Source organism: Ixodes scapularis, unplaced genomic scaffold (genome assembly GCF_016920785.2).
Source record: "Ixodes scapularis isolate PalLabHiFi unplaced genomic scaffold, ASM1692078v2 PGA_scaffold3__209_contigs__length_174095766, whole genome shotgun sequence".
In the NCBI taxonomy this organism is placed as follows: Eukaryota; Metazoa; Arthropoda; class Arachnida; order Ixodida; family Ixodidae; genus Ixodes; species Ixodes scapularis.
The window spans coordinates 91,094,662-91,108,297 of NW_024609868.1; the positions used below are offsets into that span (position 1 = coordinate 91,094,662).

The 13,636-nt window shown below is 50.1% G+C and overlaps 1 protein-coding gene across 2 annotated transcripts in view; it reads left to right on the top strand.

Moving 5' to 3' along the window:
• The first annotated feature begins 11,394 nt into the window (after positions 1-11,394).
• Positions 11,395-13,636, top strand: part of LOC8043828 (synaptotagmin-15) — a 165,390-nt gene continuing 163,148 nt past the window's right edge. The window contains exon 1 of one of the 2 annotated variants that reach the window (XM_040219266.2): positions 11,395-11,801. In XM_040219266.2, the coding sequence (XP_040075200.1) occupies positions 11,792-11,801 (10 nt within the window). In that variant the 5' untranslated portion in view covers positions 11,395-11,791. The remainder of the gene's footprint in view (positions 11,802-13,636) is intronic. The other variant, XM_040219265.1, reaches the window with a different exon arrangement.

Consider the following 13,636-nt stretch of genomic DNA (forward strand, 5'->3'; position numbering starts at 1 on the left):
CATACACTGTTAGCAAGTGCCGTGTATTTGGTGAATATTTGGGGTGAAAAACACGCGATTTACACAAATTACCATAAATGTACACGATGAGTAACGGATAATACGTTCAGATATCATGCGAGGTTGTAAAAAACGTGTTTTGGTTCGGTCATACACGCATAACCGTGTAGCCGACCTCGATAACACGCATCGCCTCCGGCGACGACCGCGGCATTGCCGGCTATCGAAGCACCGGAATGCTTGGGGACACACTTAGAAAGGACCGTCGAGACAAATGCCGCGCAAAGAAACATGTCTCGGAAACAGATAAGCATCAAAAGCAATTACGCCATGTCGCGGGACGTTGGCGAAACCCGCGCTTACCGTGGCTCGCCGCCATTTTCTGGTCGATGGCAATGCGGCTTCCCTCATGTCGCCGATGTTTGCATTTAGTTTAGGGCTCTTGATAATAGTTTCTTACACACCACAAATAAAGTCATGGGTCCAATTATTCGTTCAAAACAGTTAAAATGGATATAAAAAGCGTGTCTTCGATGTGAACACGTGACATTGCCGCTGGTTTCGTTTTTGCTTCAACCTTCAACTGCTTCAACTGCAAGCGATCTGGCCGATCTGGCCATGGCGCAAGCGCAACGTCGATGTACGGTGGAAGCAAGAGCCGGTTGGCTTTCGTTCTTTTTGTTTGACCGGAGAAATTTCTGGCAGCCGCTATTGTTTTGGTTTGACGGGACGCGAGAAGCTTCGCATAGAGCTTCGCAGTTTGCGAGCACATAGTGAAGACGTGACCGGAGAAGTGCCCCTGTGATGTTCCCGGAAGACGGAAAGTACCATTCGTCGTGTGTGCTTTGAAAGCGAGGGGAGTCACAGGGTCCACGAGTGCGCAACCACAAGCCGTGGTTCACGACAGCGCTGCGTTCTTCGGCGATCTCGTTCTGTTTGGGGCAACACGGCGATGCGAGAAAGGGCCGAAACGTTCGTGGTGTGTGGTGCGGTGCTTGTAGGTAGAAACCCGCACTAACGCGGAGCTCATATTGGTTGTTGTGGGGTTGCGTTTGACGGGTTTAGCCCCGTCGTCGTCAGCTGATCCGGTCCAGCTGGTCGGGGAGGACGCAGCGAGCGTTCTTAAAAGTAAATCTTCCTTCGTTCCGTTTCAAAATGTGGAAGATTCCCGACGCATACCGTGAGTAAAATGCTGCGGACGTTTTCAACAAAATTACGTCGTTTTAATTGAACAAGGGACTTCGGACAGTTTCCCTAAATCTGCCGTTTCTATGCTTCGTGTCGTTAGACTGCATTTGCACAGCGACGTGTTCGCACAGCGACGCACACCGCTCGAGTAGATGATTCGGTCCCGCAAACAACCGGTTATACAGAATTTCAGGGAAACTTAAGTCCCCACCGATGTTTTCCTGTAAATCTCGTGTGACTCGTGTGAGTTTGTTGCGCTCATCATGCGGTGTGAATAAACTAGGGCAAGATTGTCTACCTGCCCACAGATGCATGAACTGAGACCAATTTTTTACGTAGAGAACATAGTGGTTTTTCTTTACATTGGGAAGAGGCCCAAATTTGTCTCTTTTCCCTCTGGCACTGCCCCAAGTTTCAAGTTGCAGTTTCAGTAGACATACCTACTAACAGGTAAAAACTGCTCTAAAGCAGGTAAAAGACTGGGAAGTCAGGACGGTGCGGACACCGTGTTTTGCGCTTCTCGCAAGGTGACTGATGCTTTTGCGAGGTATGCGGAATATGCAAACGATTTTGTTATGCCCTTCGTTTGCGTCTCCAGAAAAAAGAATAAGATTATTTACAAATTTAGGCGCAATCACAAGCCAAGATTTACGATAACAGTGCGTTCGCTTCGGTGGTCCGTGTAGTGGTATTATACGCTGCTTTCTGCAACACCGCGTCATGACGAAGAGCTGGAACGGTCACGGTCTGTGCTGGGCTAGCGGTTGACAGAAACCCGCATCGCCCGCATCGGCACCGAGTGCACTTGGGCTGTTGATGCTCGAGCCTTTCATACGCGGCTTGTCGCCAGCTGATCCTGCTGCTCGACGGTGAGGAAGCGGCGAGTGTGACCTCTGAAGTAAATGTAAATCCTCGTTCATCCAGTCATCCAGTGTCAAAGTGTGGAAGATGTTCAACGTGTACTGAGGGCGGGAACTACGAGCGTTTTGCCTTGCTTTTATAACCGAAACCAGAGCAGCGAGATAATTGCTTTGCGTACTCCAAAATGACCCAAGCAATAAGTTTCAACAGGTCGATTACGTCACCGCGGATGTAGGCGAGACTGTGCACTGTTTAAACGCTTGCAGTATCCACGAGTGCTACCAGAAAAACGACGTCAACAGAGAAGGAGCTCGCGATTTTAGCATAATGCAGTGCCACGGGCTCGTGAATTTTCAATGTGGCTATATAGAAATATTAAAAAAAAAAAAAAAACCGCATCAGCACCACATTAATGATCACGAATAACACCGGTCACAAACTCCCAAGCCTCACCGCTTCGCTCGACACCAACACGACATACGACAACAATCTGCATCAAAACGCCCCAAAAGTGAAGGCGTCTGCTCCCGTACGCGTACTACAACTAGCGGAAGTGAAGTGTTGGGCGGATGTCCTTCACAATAATATATATAAAAAATGCCTTGCGCAAGTATAATTTCCATTGATTATTGAATACGTACTGATAAAATCCCAATCATTTGTTTTTCTATCTGATTCAAGCGAGTCGGACTGCTCATAACACTGGTCGAGCATGAAAATAACAAAAATTTGAACTTTTTCATGGCTGGTTTAAGATTTATTTTTAGTACATCGTTATTTTTCGCAAAGGACTAATTTTACAGATTTTGCCTCCATACTTTTTAAATGCAAACAGTTCTTACATACGGCTGTCCATTGTGCCATGTTTTGTGTCTTCTTCTATAAATCGGTAACGATCAGCGACCAAAGAGCTCACCCGTACATGTCAAGCATATATACGCCGCGGGGAGAGTCCGTTGTTAGTAGGAAGTGTCTGGCGTAGTGTCGGTGTTGTGTTCGTGTATGTGTCGCTGCTGTGTCCTACGTGGTGCTCGTGTTGTCTGTGATGTATGAGAGTAGCAGTCTAGTCGTAAAAAAAAAAAAAAAAAGGTTTTTTTTTTTTTTTGTATGTGTTTGTGGATCCTTGTTACTTTGGAAGAGGTAATGGTCCTTTTGTTATATTTTGGGGGAGATTGCTGAATTATCTTTGTGAATCGGCATGAAGGCCGTCCATAGCGCTAGTTTGGAATTACAGGGTTTGGCGTTTGGACTGTTTAGAGGTTGTCCCTTTGTGTTGGTAGTGACTGTCTGGAGGGTTTGGCGGTTGAACTGGTTAGAGTTGCCCCTTTGTGTTGGTGGTGGGCTGTTTGTGGACTATATAAGGAGGAGGACTGAATAAACCTGGTAGCTGAGTTTGAGACGTCGTCCTGTCCCGTTCTGTTTCTTCGACTTTTATGTTTTTCTACCCCAGTCTCAGGTATATTCAACATGGTTAACATCCACCAGCTCGCCTGCACCCTTACTATTGTATCTCTAGTCGTGATAGTTCCCAGCGTATTAACCGACTCCTGCTTTTTTTTTCATTGGTTGCTATAAATCGCACTAGGTGGCGCAAGTTACCGCCCGATTACAAGAGTTTGCTTGAGCTATTTATCCATGTAAGTTCAATATTAGTTTTTTTTTTTTTTTTTGCTTTTGTTTTTGTCTAGCGGTTTTGTCGTAGCTGCCGACGCCACCGACCGCCGATGATGCACGTAGGTACCTTTGCACGTAGCTACGTCCGCCGCTCGGAGACTGTTTACTGTGCATAAAAGACATCGAACGAGAACGAACGCGTCCTGTATGCTTTCAGTTCGACTGAAAGGCGCGGCTGGCTGGGCTCGTCCCTCGCCTGTTCTCGGCTGCTGGCCGCCATGTTTCATAAGGAACACGTTGAACCGTGCTTCTCGGAAGGCAAACACGGTGTAACGTGTTAACTTTACACAGCACCTCATGTGTAGACGAAAAACACAGATGGCTCCGTGTAAAACGAACACGTTTCAACGTGTCCGCTATGGGACAACGGTTTACACGTCTGGGCGTGTTATTTTTGCTAACAGTGTATGGCCACAGTCGTGCCCAAAGAATGTCACAGTCGGAAGGTTGGCGGCACAAGTACTCGAGGGCACGTAATTTTGAAAAGGGTTTGTTGCTACCACGTTTTACTTGACGCGAGAAAGGGCGGATAAGAACTCTGACGTCGCCATCACGTAAAAACACGGATTGTGTGCTTCGAGAGAGACGTTCTAATGCCACGTTACGACATGTGGAACTACAACGTCGTCCTTTCTTTTGGCAAGCGAAGAACACACTAGCGAAAACAAGTGTTACATCACGCGCCCAAAGAGCAGGCCGACACAACGCTATTTAAAATGTCATTCAACCAACTAACACTTCCTTTGATTATGTCACTGGCATAAGGGCAGAAGAAACGCGTATATTTTATACTTAAAAAAAAAAATGTCATTGAAGCAAGCACCTACTCAAACTTCTCTACAGAAAACGCGCGTACCTTTAAGAAAGCAAGCTAACTCACCGCCTGCAATAAACGGCATTGAGCTGAATTACATTTGAGTGCAATGTATGACACTAGAGGCTGTGCAGCTTATCAAGGCACAGCGATGATATTTCGCCGCCTGTTCACCAGTTATGGCCGATTGACATGACGGACTGATCTGCGGACGGACTGATCACGTGAAGACACGTCCTTCTCCCAAGCGCTTAAGAGAAGGATCGTTCTTTTTCCATTCGCATCCACACGAAGGACACGACGAGCAGACGACAGAGAGGACGGACCGAACCTGTTCACCACCCCACGATACACCGATTCTTCAACATCGCACTGTGGCTTTCCGTTCTTGACGTAAAAGAGGGGGCTTCGGCGTTAAAGCGACGAAGCCCTCGGCTCGCGGAAGGGCGTTTGGAGAAGCCTTCACTCACTCCGCGCTCGCGCACAATACTTTATTACACCACAGCCACAAGAAAGGTCTTAGTTCGTGCAGCTGCTTTCACCAACGATTCAGCGATGGAATAAACAAGCGAACACGAAAATGCAGTGTTGAGCCCTATTTGTTATGCATTTCAAAAAAAAAAAAAAAAAAAGAAGAAAACGATTTACCGTCAGTACTGTGTCCAGACTAACCGCTTTTCAAATCGATCACCCGCCCAATATACGCGAGTGAATAGGCGCTCGGCCATTTCAGTCCGCGCGTCCACGGACAAGGTGCGGATCGTAGTAATCGGTCACGTAATGGTCACGTGGTAGACGGTCCCCGGACGAAAATTGCGCTTTCGTCTATCGTGTGACTCGGTCACTAAGAGCATGCTTCCAGCCGCCACCTTGCGCATCGGAAGTAGCACAGTGGAACATGATACTTGACTACCTGTATTGAGGGATTACCGCTAAAAAGAAAAAGTCAAATAGATAAGAAAACATAATCTATAATTATTTTGTTTTTATTTGTATATTTTTTAACTTTCTAGTGGAGCACAGAAGGCCGCCAAGAATGATGGACAACTGGTTCATACGCTCGATTCTATTGTTGTGTGCGTCGACGTTTACCCATCAAAATGTCCTCAAAGTTCATAGCATTCTCTGCTCACAACTTTGGCGATAGATCTCCCCTACATGCTGTAAATGCTGACCACCATGCATAGTAATGTGCACTCCTGGGTTAAGCGTATCCGAGAGCGATTGCACCGTGCACCGTTGAACAGTTTCTGCTAGCCGCCACGCGGCTACCTAGCTTGTCATCGGCTTAGTCTGCCATAACGCTGTCTGCTATGTGCCACAAACGTTATAAGACAGGGACGCTTCAACACATACTTTTACGGCTGTTCAGTGTGCGATTATTTACTGAGGTAGAGCATCAAATACAGAGAGTTGTATGAAGGTTTACACAGCGAGAAATTCTAAAATATTCTGTGCTCTGTAGACAATCTAATTTCCAGTTGCAATACTACTACTAACATGAAAGTTGGTGGTAAGCACGCATTATACCCTAGTTAGACTAGCGATCTTAACTATCATTAACCCAACGACAGTTGACTCAATCGCGATCGGCCGGAGTTACACGGCGGCGACAACTGTCATTAAGCCGCTAACGATCATTGAGTTCAACTGAGCTGGCCTACCTCAGTTGCACACTATTTTGCCTTATAATGTGCCCAGGAAAGGCTACGAGCGGGAGCTCTTTGCTCTAGGGCATGTCTAGGCGGCGCACGCCCTTGCGCATTAAGAGAAGCTACTAACGCTATGGGCTCACGCTCCTAGCCTTCGGTGTGGTACAACATCAGGTAAGACGGAGTATAACTGATGGGGGTTCGCCCCAATACCACTAAAGATGGCGGCGTCCGTTGTGTCACCCCCGATGGCCAGCGCTAGCGAAGCACTTACTGTTCCGCTACACTGCGAGGGTTTGTTTTTGTTGTTTCGGTTTTGTTAGGACCGAGAGAGCGCCGGACGGCACTGCCAACAGCGTATATTAAAATTCCCGCCGTTGTTTTGGTTGCGCAGGGCGCGCGATGATCCTCGATTTCCTCGCTTCCTCCCTTTGCGTGCTCCTCTGTTGAAAACGTGCTCTGTTCCTGCGATGTGGAGCTCCGGACTCGGAGCGAAAATGAAGGTTTTCTCTCTCTCTCTCTCTCTCTCTCTCTGTGATGTGGCTGAAAGACGAAAGAGTATTTGAAACCATCGGAAGTGCTCTAACGGCTGCAAGATCGAGTGGATCCACTCAAAATCTCAATTACAAGCCAGGATTCGTTCTCTGTCGACAGCTGTGCGTTGGCTTCGAATCCGCGTAGTTATGTAGTGGTTCCAGTGTTTCACTTTGTTTGCTGCAACATTGCGATACAATCGTAAGACGAGGAGCTGGATGGATCACGGTGTGTGGCGTGCCGTGTGTGGGACTGGGTGACAGAAACGCCGCTCCTCGGTTGTTGAGCTTCAAACCATTCATGCCGATCTTCGTCAGCTAACCGCCCCTCGACTGCGCGGCGACTTATTCGAAAGTTAATTTTTTTTTCTTTTCACAATATGGAACATGTTGTGAAAAGCAATGAAAAACAATATGGAAACGATTGAATGATTTTCTATCTAATAACGTTCAAGGTAATTTTTCTTTCCATGGTCTAAAACTGTCCATCAATAATCCTGCGCCGCTCGAGCGACCGACCCTGAGCTACGCCGCCATGGGCGGAGGATCGCCGCCAGCAACCCGCCAGTACCAACACCCGGCGTCCCGGTCGACGGGAAGCCCCTACGCCGCATTACGCTCGGCGCACTGAGGAACAAGCTCCGTAAGTCCGAGCCGAACCCCCGGCGCCGAAGAAGACGGACGTCTGGCACACGGCTGAGCTGACCGACGCCCGCTGTGCTACCACTGCAGGGAAGCCGGCTACGTGTACCGTACATGCCTCTACCGGCAGCTTGGGCTTCGTGGGTTCGCAACAAACGCCCCCCGCCCGAGGAGAGGCGAACGACCGCGGGACATCGAGGACTACCTGTATCGCCCGCCGTCACCAGCACCCGTTTCCCCCCGGTGATCCCGTTCGCCATCACTACGACATCCGGCATCGCCACTTGGTAGGTCCCGCTAAGAGAGTCTGTCTCCCTTACCTCGCCGGGAAACCTAAGCGCGACAATGAACCCCTGGAGGTGGAGTTGCCGAAGACGACCGTCGAAAACATCCTCCAAGAACGTCGGAGGGCCCCCAATCTTGCGACGACAAGCATCGGAACGACGATTCTGCAACGGTCCCCAACAACCTCAACAATGGCATCGGCAGCCACGACGCGTCGGCACTTGTGGACACCCGAGCAGATCACTTTGTTTTGAGTGGGAAGCTCTCTTGCCGACTACGGAAAGTCACGATGCCTTCGGATGGCCTGCAAGTACGCACCGCCGGTGGACAACTCATTACGCCTGTTAGAACGTGCACATGATCGCGTCGAAATTCATGGGGAGACCTGTCCAGCCAAGTTCGTCGTCCATCAGGACTGTGCGAGAGACGTCATCCTTGGCATGGACTTCCTGTGCGAATACGGTGGCGTGATCAACCTTAGAGGGAACAGGTTGACGCTTCAAAAGCCCGTCTTACCCCCGAAGGGATCCAAAACGACGCCAGCAGCCACCCGAGTCATTGCGCTCCATGCGAACCTGCCGCCGCGGTCGAGTGTTCTTGTGCCCGTCGTGACCGATGCAGACGCGTTCGGGGAAGTTCTTCTGGAAGGCAACGTCCGACTCCTTCTCGGAAGAGGCATATATATGCGTTGCATTGGCGTAACAGAGCTGCAGGATGGACGCACTGTGGTCCTGGTGACAAACTTTCGGCAGGAGGCGCTGCACGTCACGAAAGGTGCCGCTGTAGGCCACGTCGAGGAACTCAGGAACGCCGCCGAGATCACTGCGATCTCCGATGAACCCTCGCCATCTCAGCCGTGCAGTACACCGCCACCGCAGCTCGACGTTAACTTCAAGCTCAGTGCCACGGAACCTCGACCGCTCAGAGACCTCCTCGCCGAATTCACTGACTGTTTTGCGATTACATCGAAAGTGCGCCAGACAACAGTTACGAAACATCACATCGTTACCAACGAGGATGCGCTTCCTGTGTCTCGGCCGCCGTACCGGGTCTCCCTAAAGTAAAGAAAGGCCACTCATAAACAAGTCCAAGAAATGCTTAACGACGGTATCATCCAGCCGTCAAGCAGCCCGTGTGCCTCTCCAGTCGTACCGGTGAAAAAGAAGTAAGGAACGCTTCGACTCAGCGTATATTACCGGCAGCTGAACGCGGTGACGAAAAAAGCCGTGTATCAGCTTCCCCGCATCGACGGCACACTGGACCAGCTGTGCCACTCCCGATATGTTTTGTCGATGGACCTGAAGAGTGGCTACTGGCAGATCGAAGTCGACGAACGGAACCGAGAGAAGACTGTCTTCGTCGCGACCGATGGACTGTACGAATTTAAGGTGATGCACTTCGGAGTGTGCATGGCGCCAGCAAATTTCCAGCGTGCCATGGACACCGTACTGTCAGGCCTCAAATGGCAGAACTGTCTCGTTTACCTCGACGGCGTTGTAGTATTCTCGGCCAACTTCGACGAACACTTGCGACGCCTTCGGGTCGTACTGTAAGCAATCAAGACCACCGAACTCGCCCTCAAGCCAACGAAGTACCGGTTCGCTTACAGCAAACTGAAGTTCTTAGGTCATGTTGTGAGCAACGAAGGTGTTCGTCCTGACCTTGAGAAGACTCGCGCCGTAGCGGCATTTTCACCGTCTACCGACAGGAAGTCCGCCCGAAGATTCCTGATACTCTGCGCGTACTAGAAGCGTTTCGTTCGGAATTTCGACAACATTTCTGCGCCGCTGACGCTCCTTACGAAAGACGCCGTGAAGTTCGAATGGGGAGAAGAACCACAACGAGCATTCAACGAGCTAAAGCGACGACTCCAGTCGCCACCAATTCTTCGCCACTTCGACCTATCAGCCGAAAAAGAAGTTCTCACGGTCGCCAGCAATACAGGACTCGGCGCGGCAGCGGTTCAATGACAGGAGGGTGCAAAGCACGTGATCGCCTGAGCTAGTTGGACATTGTTGAGCGAGGAACGAAATTACTCTACGACCGAGAAGGAATGTCTTGCCGTCGTCTGTGCCATCACGAAATTCCGCCCTTACCTTTACGGAAGCCCGTTTCGAGTGGTTACAGACCACCACTCACTTTGTTGGCTCACAAACCTGAAGGATTCCTCAGGACCTCTCGCACGGTAGAGTCTTCGACTTCAAAAATTCGACGAAAGTTTAGTCTACAAGTCCGGCCGCAAAGACAGAGACGCCGAATGTTTGTCGAGTGCATCATTCGAGTTGGCGTCTGAGCGCCCGACGACAACGACGACGACTACGTTTTTGTCGGCGCGGTGACCATTCAACGAGACGATTCTAAGCTGCGTGCACTCGTCGAGAACCTAGAGGGACGGGGAAGTGCAGCTCCACGTGTCTTCGTACGATCCCTGACAAGTGTCGCTGTTCGGGAAAGTGTACCACACAAAGAAAACTTTGGCGGCACCAACTCGACGTGGCTGCTGGTTGTTCCTGCGAGTCTTCGCACGGAAGTCTTCTAAGGGTGCCATGACGATACAACTGCAGGGCACCTGGCTATAGCAGAACACTTGCATGGATTCGAGAAAAATATTACTGGCCCAAGCTTTGTTAATATGTTTTATGAGCCGGAAGTTGGTTGGGACGTCAAGGATTAAAGCACCGTTTGGTAGCGTTTGTAAAGAAAAAAAGAAAAAAAAAGAAAGGGGGTTATAGCAATTTTTTTCTCTATGTGGAAATCAGACTACGCTCTTCGGATCCTCGATTAAATCGTATGAGATGCAGACTTATGTATTACGAGAGACGCAGCCGACGCTAAAGTTCAACGTCCGTCTTTCTGCACGGGGCACCGCGTCTTTTCGGAACGTTGTCTCGTTAATCTTCATTTCCCTCTCGTTCTGTTTTTTCTTGCGACGAAATTTAGAAGCTTTACGCTGAATCAAAGGGAAGCTCGTAACCGGTGGATGATTCGTGGCGTATCGACTCGCGACACACGCGAACACGTGCAGTTGGTTTGCGGCGCTGGAGTCTTGCATTTGACCGACTGCCTCCACACTCCATATTGACGCTTTGCAGCAGCTATGCATGGGCGCCGCCATAACCGAACTTCAGTTTTTGTTCCCTTTTATTATCTTTATTTCACTTCATCATTACCATAGCAGGAAAGGCTTTTTGCCATGTTAGATTCTACTGTGTCCTTCGCCCCAGCACTGGCCTCTGTGGAGGCTCGGCAATGCCCTTTTCAGCGGCTCGGTATCTCGGCAAGACAAGAGAAGGTCAGCCATGGCGGCTGTAATTGGCACGTGTGTAAAGCATCTATAGGCCCCGGCGCGAAAGACGCTCGCGAAATCTGATGGTATTATTATTTGCTCGGTGGATCTGAACCGATCCGAAAGCCCTCAGTGTTGGTAATAGATCCAACAAGACAGTCACGAGACACTTTGCGAGGCGCGTTTCTTCCTTGTATAGACGGTCCCGCCACACTTGGTAATATAAGAACTGTCATCTTAGAAACATATAGCATACAAATGTATGAAGCAAGCATGCTTTGAGTATGCTCTTGACGTGTCCGCAGACAGTTCTGTCATTATGTCTGCAGCGAACAGCGCGTCTTGTGTTTGACGTATGACCAGTGCGATTGGGGCTATCAATTTTGCTCTGTACGCGCAAATCCCCGATACGTGCCCCGGATCATCGAATTCCGCGCAGCCAAAGATCGAGCCAGGCTCGTTACAGCCCACGCTCCTCCGCGTCACAGAGCGGTGTGTTCGAGCCCCGGAGCCGCAACAACCGCGCGCGACCGTACAGCGTTCGGTCGGGCCACCGAAGCTTCTGGCGGCAGGGATCCCGTTCTGCCCGCGACAGCTGCGCGCCGAGGTCACGTGGACGCTTTAAGACTGCGCCCGACGAGCGCGTTGCTCGCCGAAGCAGCTAGCTTTTCGCTCGCCGTCACACGTGGATCGCAACTCGCGCGCTGCAGATGTGTGTTTGACGCTCCCGGAGTACCAGGCGAGCGACAGACTCTCCAGCTGCCCGCGGTCCGTGAACTGCCGTGACTGTGCTCTCCGTTTGTGGTGGGGAGGTGATGGTGCTACCCAGTGCACCCGTGCCGGCGGCGCTGCTCGGATGACTCCCGGTACGTCCTCTGCTTCTTCTCGTCTCCATCAGAAAACCCTGGGCCAGTTTCACGGGAACTGTGAAAGGTCTCCGGGACAAACTCCTTGAGGAGAAACTGCAGCAAGGCGCGGTAGCTGGACTAGTTGGTACTTAACTCTAACAAACGCGAAGGTGAGCTAAGATCGACGAGGGACGCAGCACTTTGTGTGTATACATCTCTTCCCAATTGAGTAAATCGCCTATTTGAGCGCCGTTTTTGCCTTTTTTAGCTTTTAAGAATCGGCAGATAAGGTATAGTTGCCGAGAACTTTAGAAGTGCCGGGCCTGGCTTATTACGTTGACGCGACTTGTTTTGTAATTCGTTCTTCCGCGTTGGTATCGAGTAGTGCTGTAATGTTTTTGGTTGCGAAGAGATAATAACATGCCTTGGAATCGTGCACTCCCTGCGATTCTTAAGTTCCCAATGACTGTAGTCTTCTTGACTCGTTCGTGCCCATCGGCGTGCGCGGGTTTGTCGGTTCGTTAAAGGAGTTCGTTGTGAAGGCCTTTTAAGTGCCCGCGAAACTTGGATAGTGGAAAAAAGTAAGGAAGCACAAGGTGACGCGGTTGGAGACCCTGACACTGGGCACAAAAACAGACAGCCTCGAGTTGAAGCCTCAGCTCCATCCTGAGGAGGGGCAGTATAGTGAGAGTTGACGTTCCGCTGTGCTTGAACGGCGACCGCCCGTGCAGTTGGCTGTAGCTTGACATCTCCTTCGAAAAATTTTGTGTCAGCCTGTAGACGCAAAACTCTGGCACTCGGATGTTCGAGACGACGCGGGGGCGTATTCTGAAATAGCCCGATACAGCGTGAGCATTTAAGTACGACTTGAACCGTGATCACTCATGTAGTTGAGCATACTTATTCGTCTTTTTTGACAAAGTAGACGTCAGCGAGGGGGTTTATAGTCGCTCGGATCTGACACACGGACGTTCGCAACGACGGAGGTCCGTTGCCTGACAGCCCGATCCTCATCGCGAGAGCCCTGCGGTGGCGCTGTAACTCGACGTGAGATGCGTTTACTAAACACCGTGTTTACTCGCGCATCTGACTCACAACTGAGGTTGGGCCTAGCCACGCTTTCAATCTAAAAGGTTGGACAATAGGTGTAAACATTAGCGCGCCTGGCTTAATCATAGACCAGTTAGTGAAGAACAATTTCTCGCAATACAGCGAGTTCGGGGTCTACTCAAGTTACCTGCTGTTTCTTCCGCGGGGGGGGGGGGCGTTTTCAAATTAAAGTGACAGCCCATTTGTATTACGCTTCACCATAAAATTGACAGAAAAAAAGGGGAGCTTGGCACGCGTGTTCGTAAATGGCGTCATGGGAGGCTCAACGGGCCTTTTCCAGGAAGTGTAGTTTAGTTTCAAAGGTTTTGTTATTGATGTCCTTCGCCACTTTGATCCTAACGTCATTTGTGGGAGAGAACCATTTTCAAGAACAGTTTTGAGCATACGGGCGCTCTCCTCGAGCAGCGACGAAAGCTAGAATTACGGTCGGTGGACGAAAGCGCAAGGGGTCGCGCAAACTCCGTGGAGAAATGTGCGACCTTTCTTGTCTCCTTCGCGCCTCGTGTCTTACCATTTTGCTTCTATTCAAGTTAGTGCTACGTAATAACGTACAAACTTGAGCTAGCTGCTTAGCGCTACGTTATTACGCCTGACGACTTCCCCTCGGAAGGGAACGCCCATCCCGCTAGAAAGAATTTTAAAGGAGCCTTTTGCAACCCCAAAAGAATCGAGATAAGATACGGTGTCACTACCAAACAACGCGCGGAGCGTTCGTTCTCGCTTGCTGCGCTTCGATCGCAAAA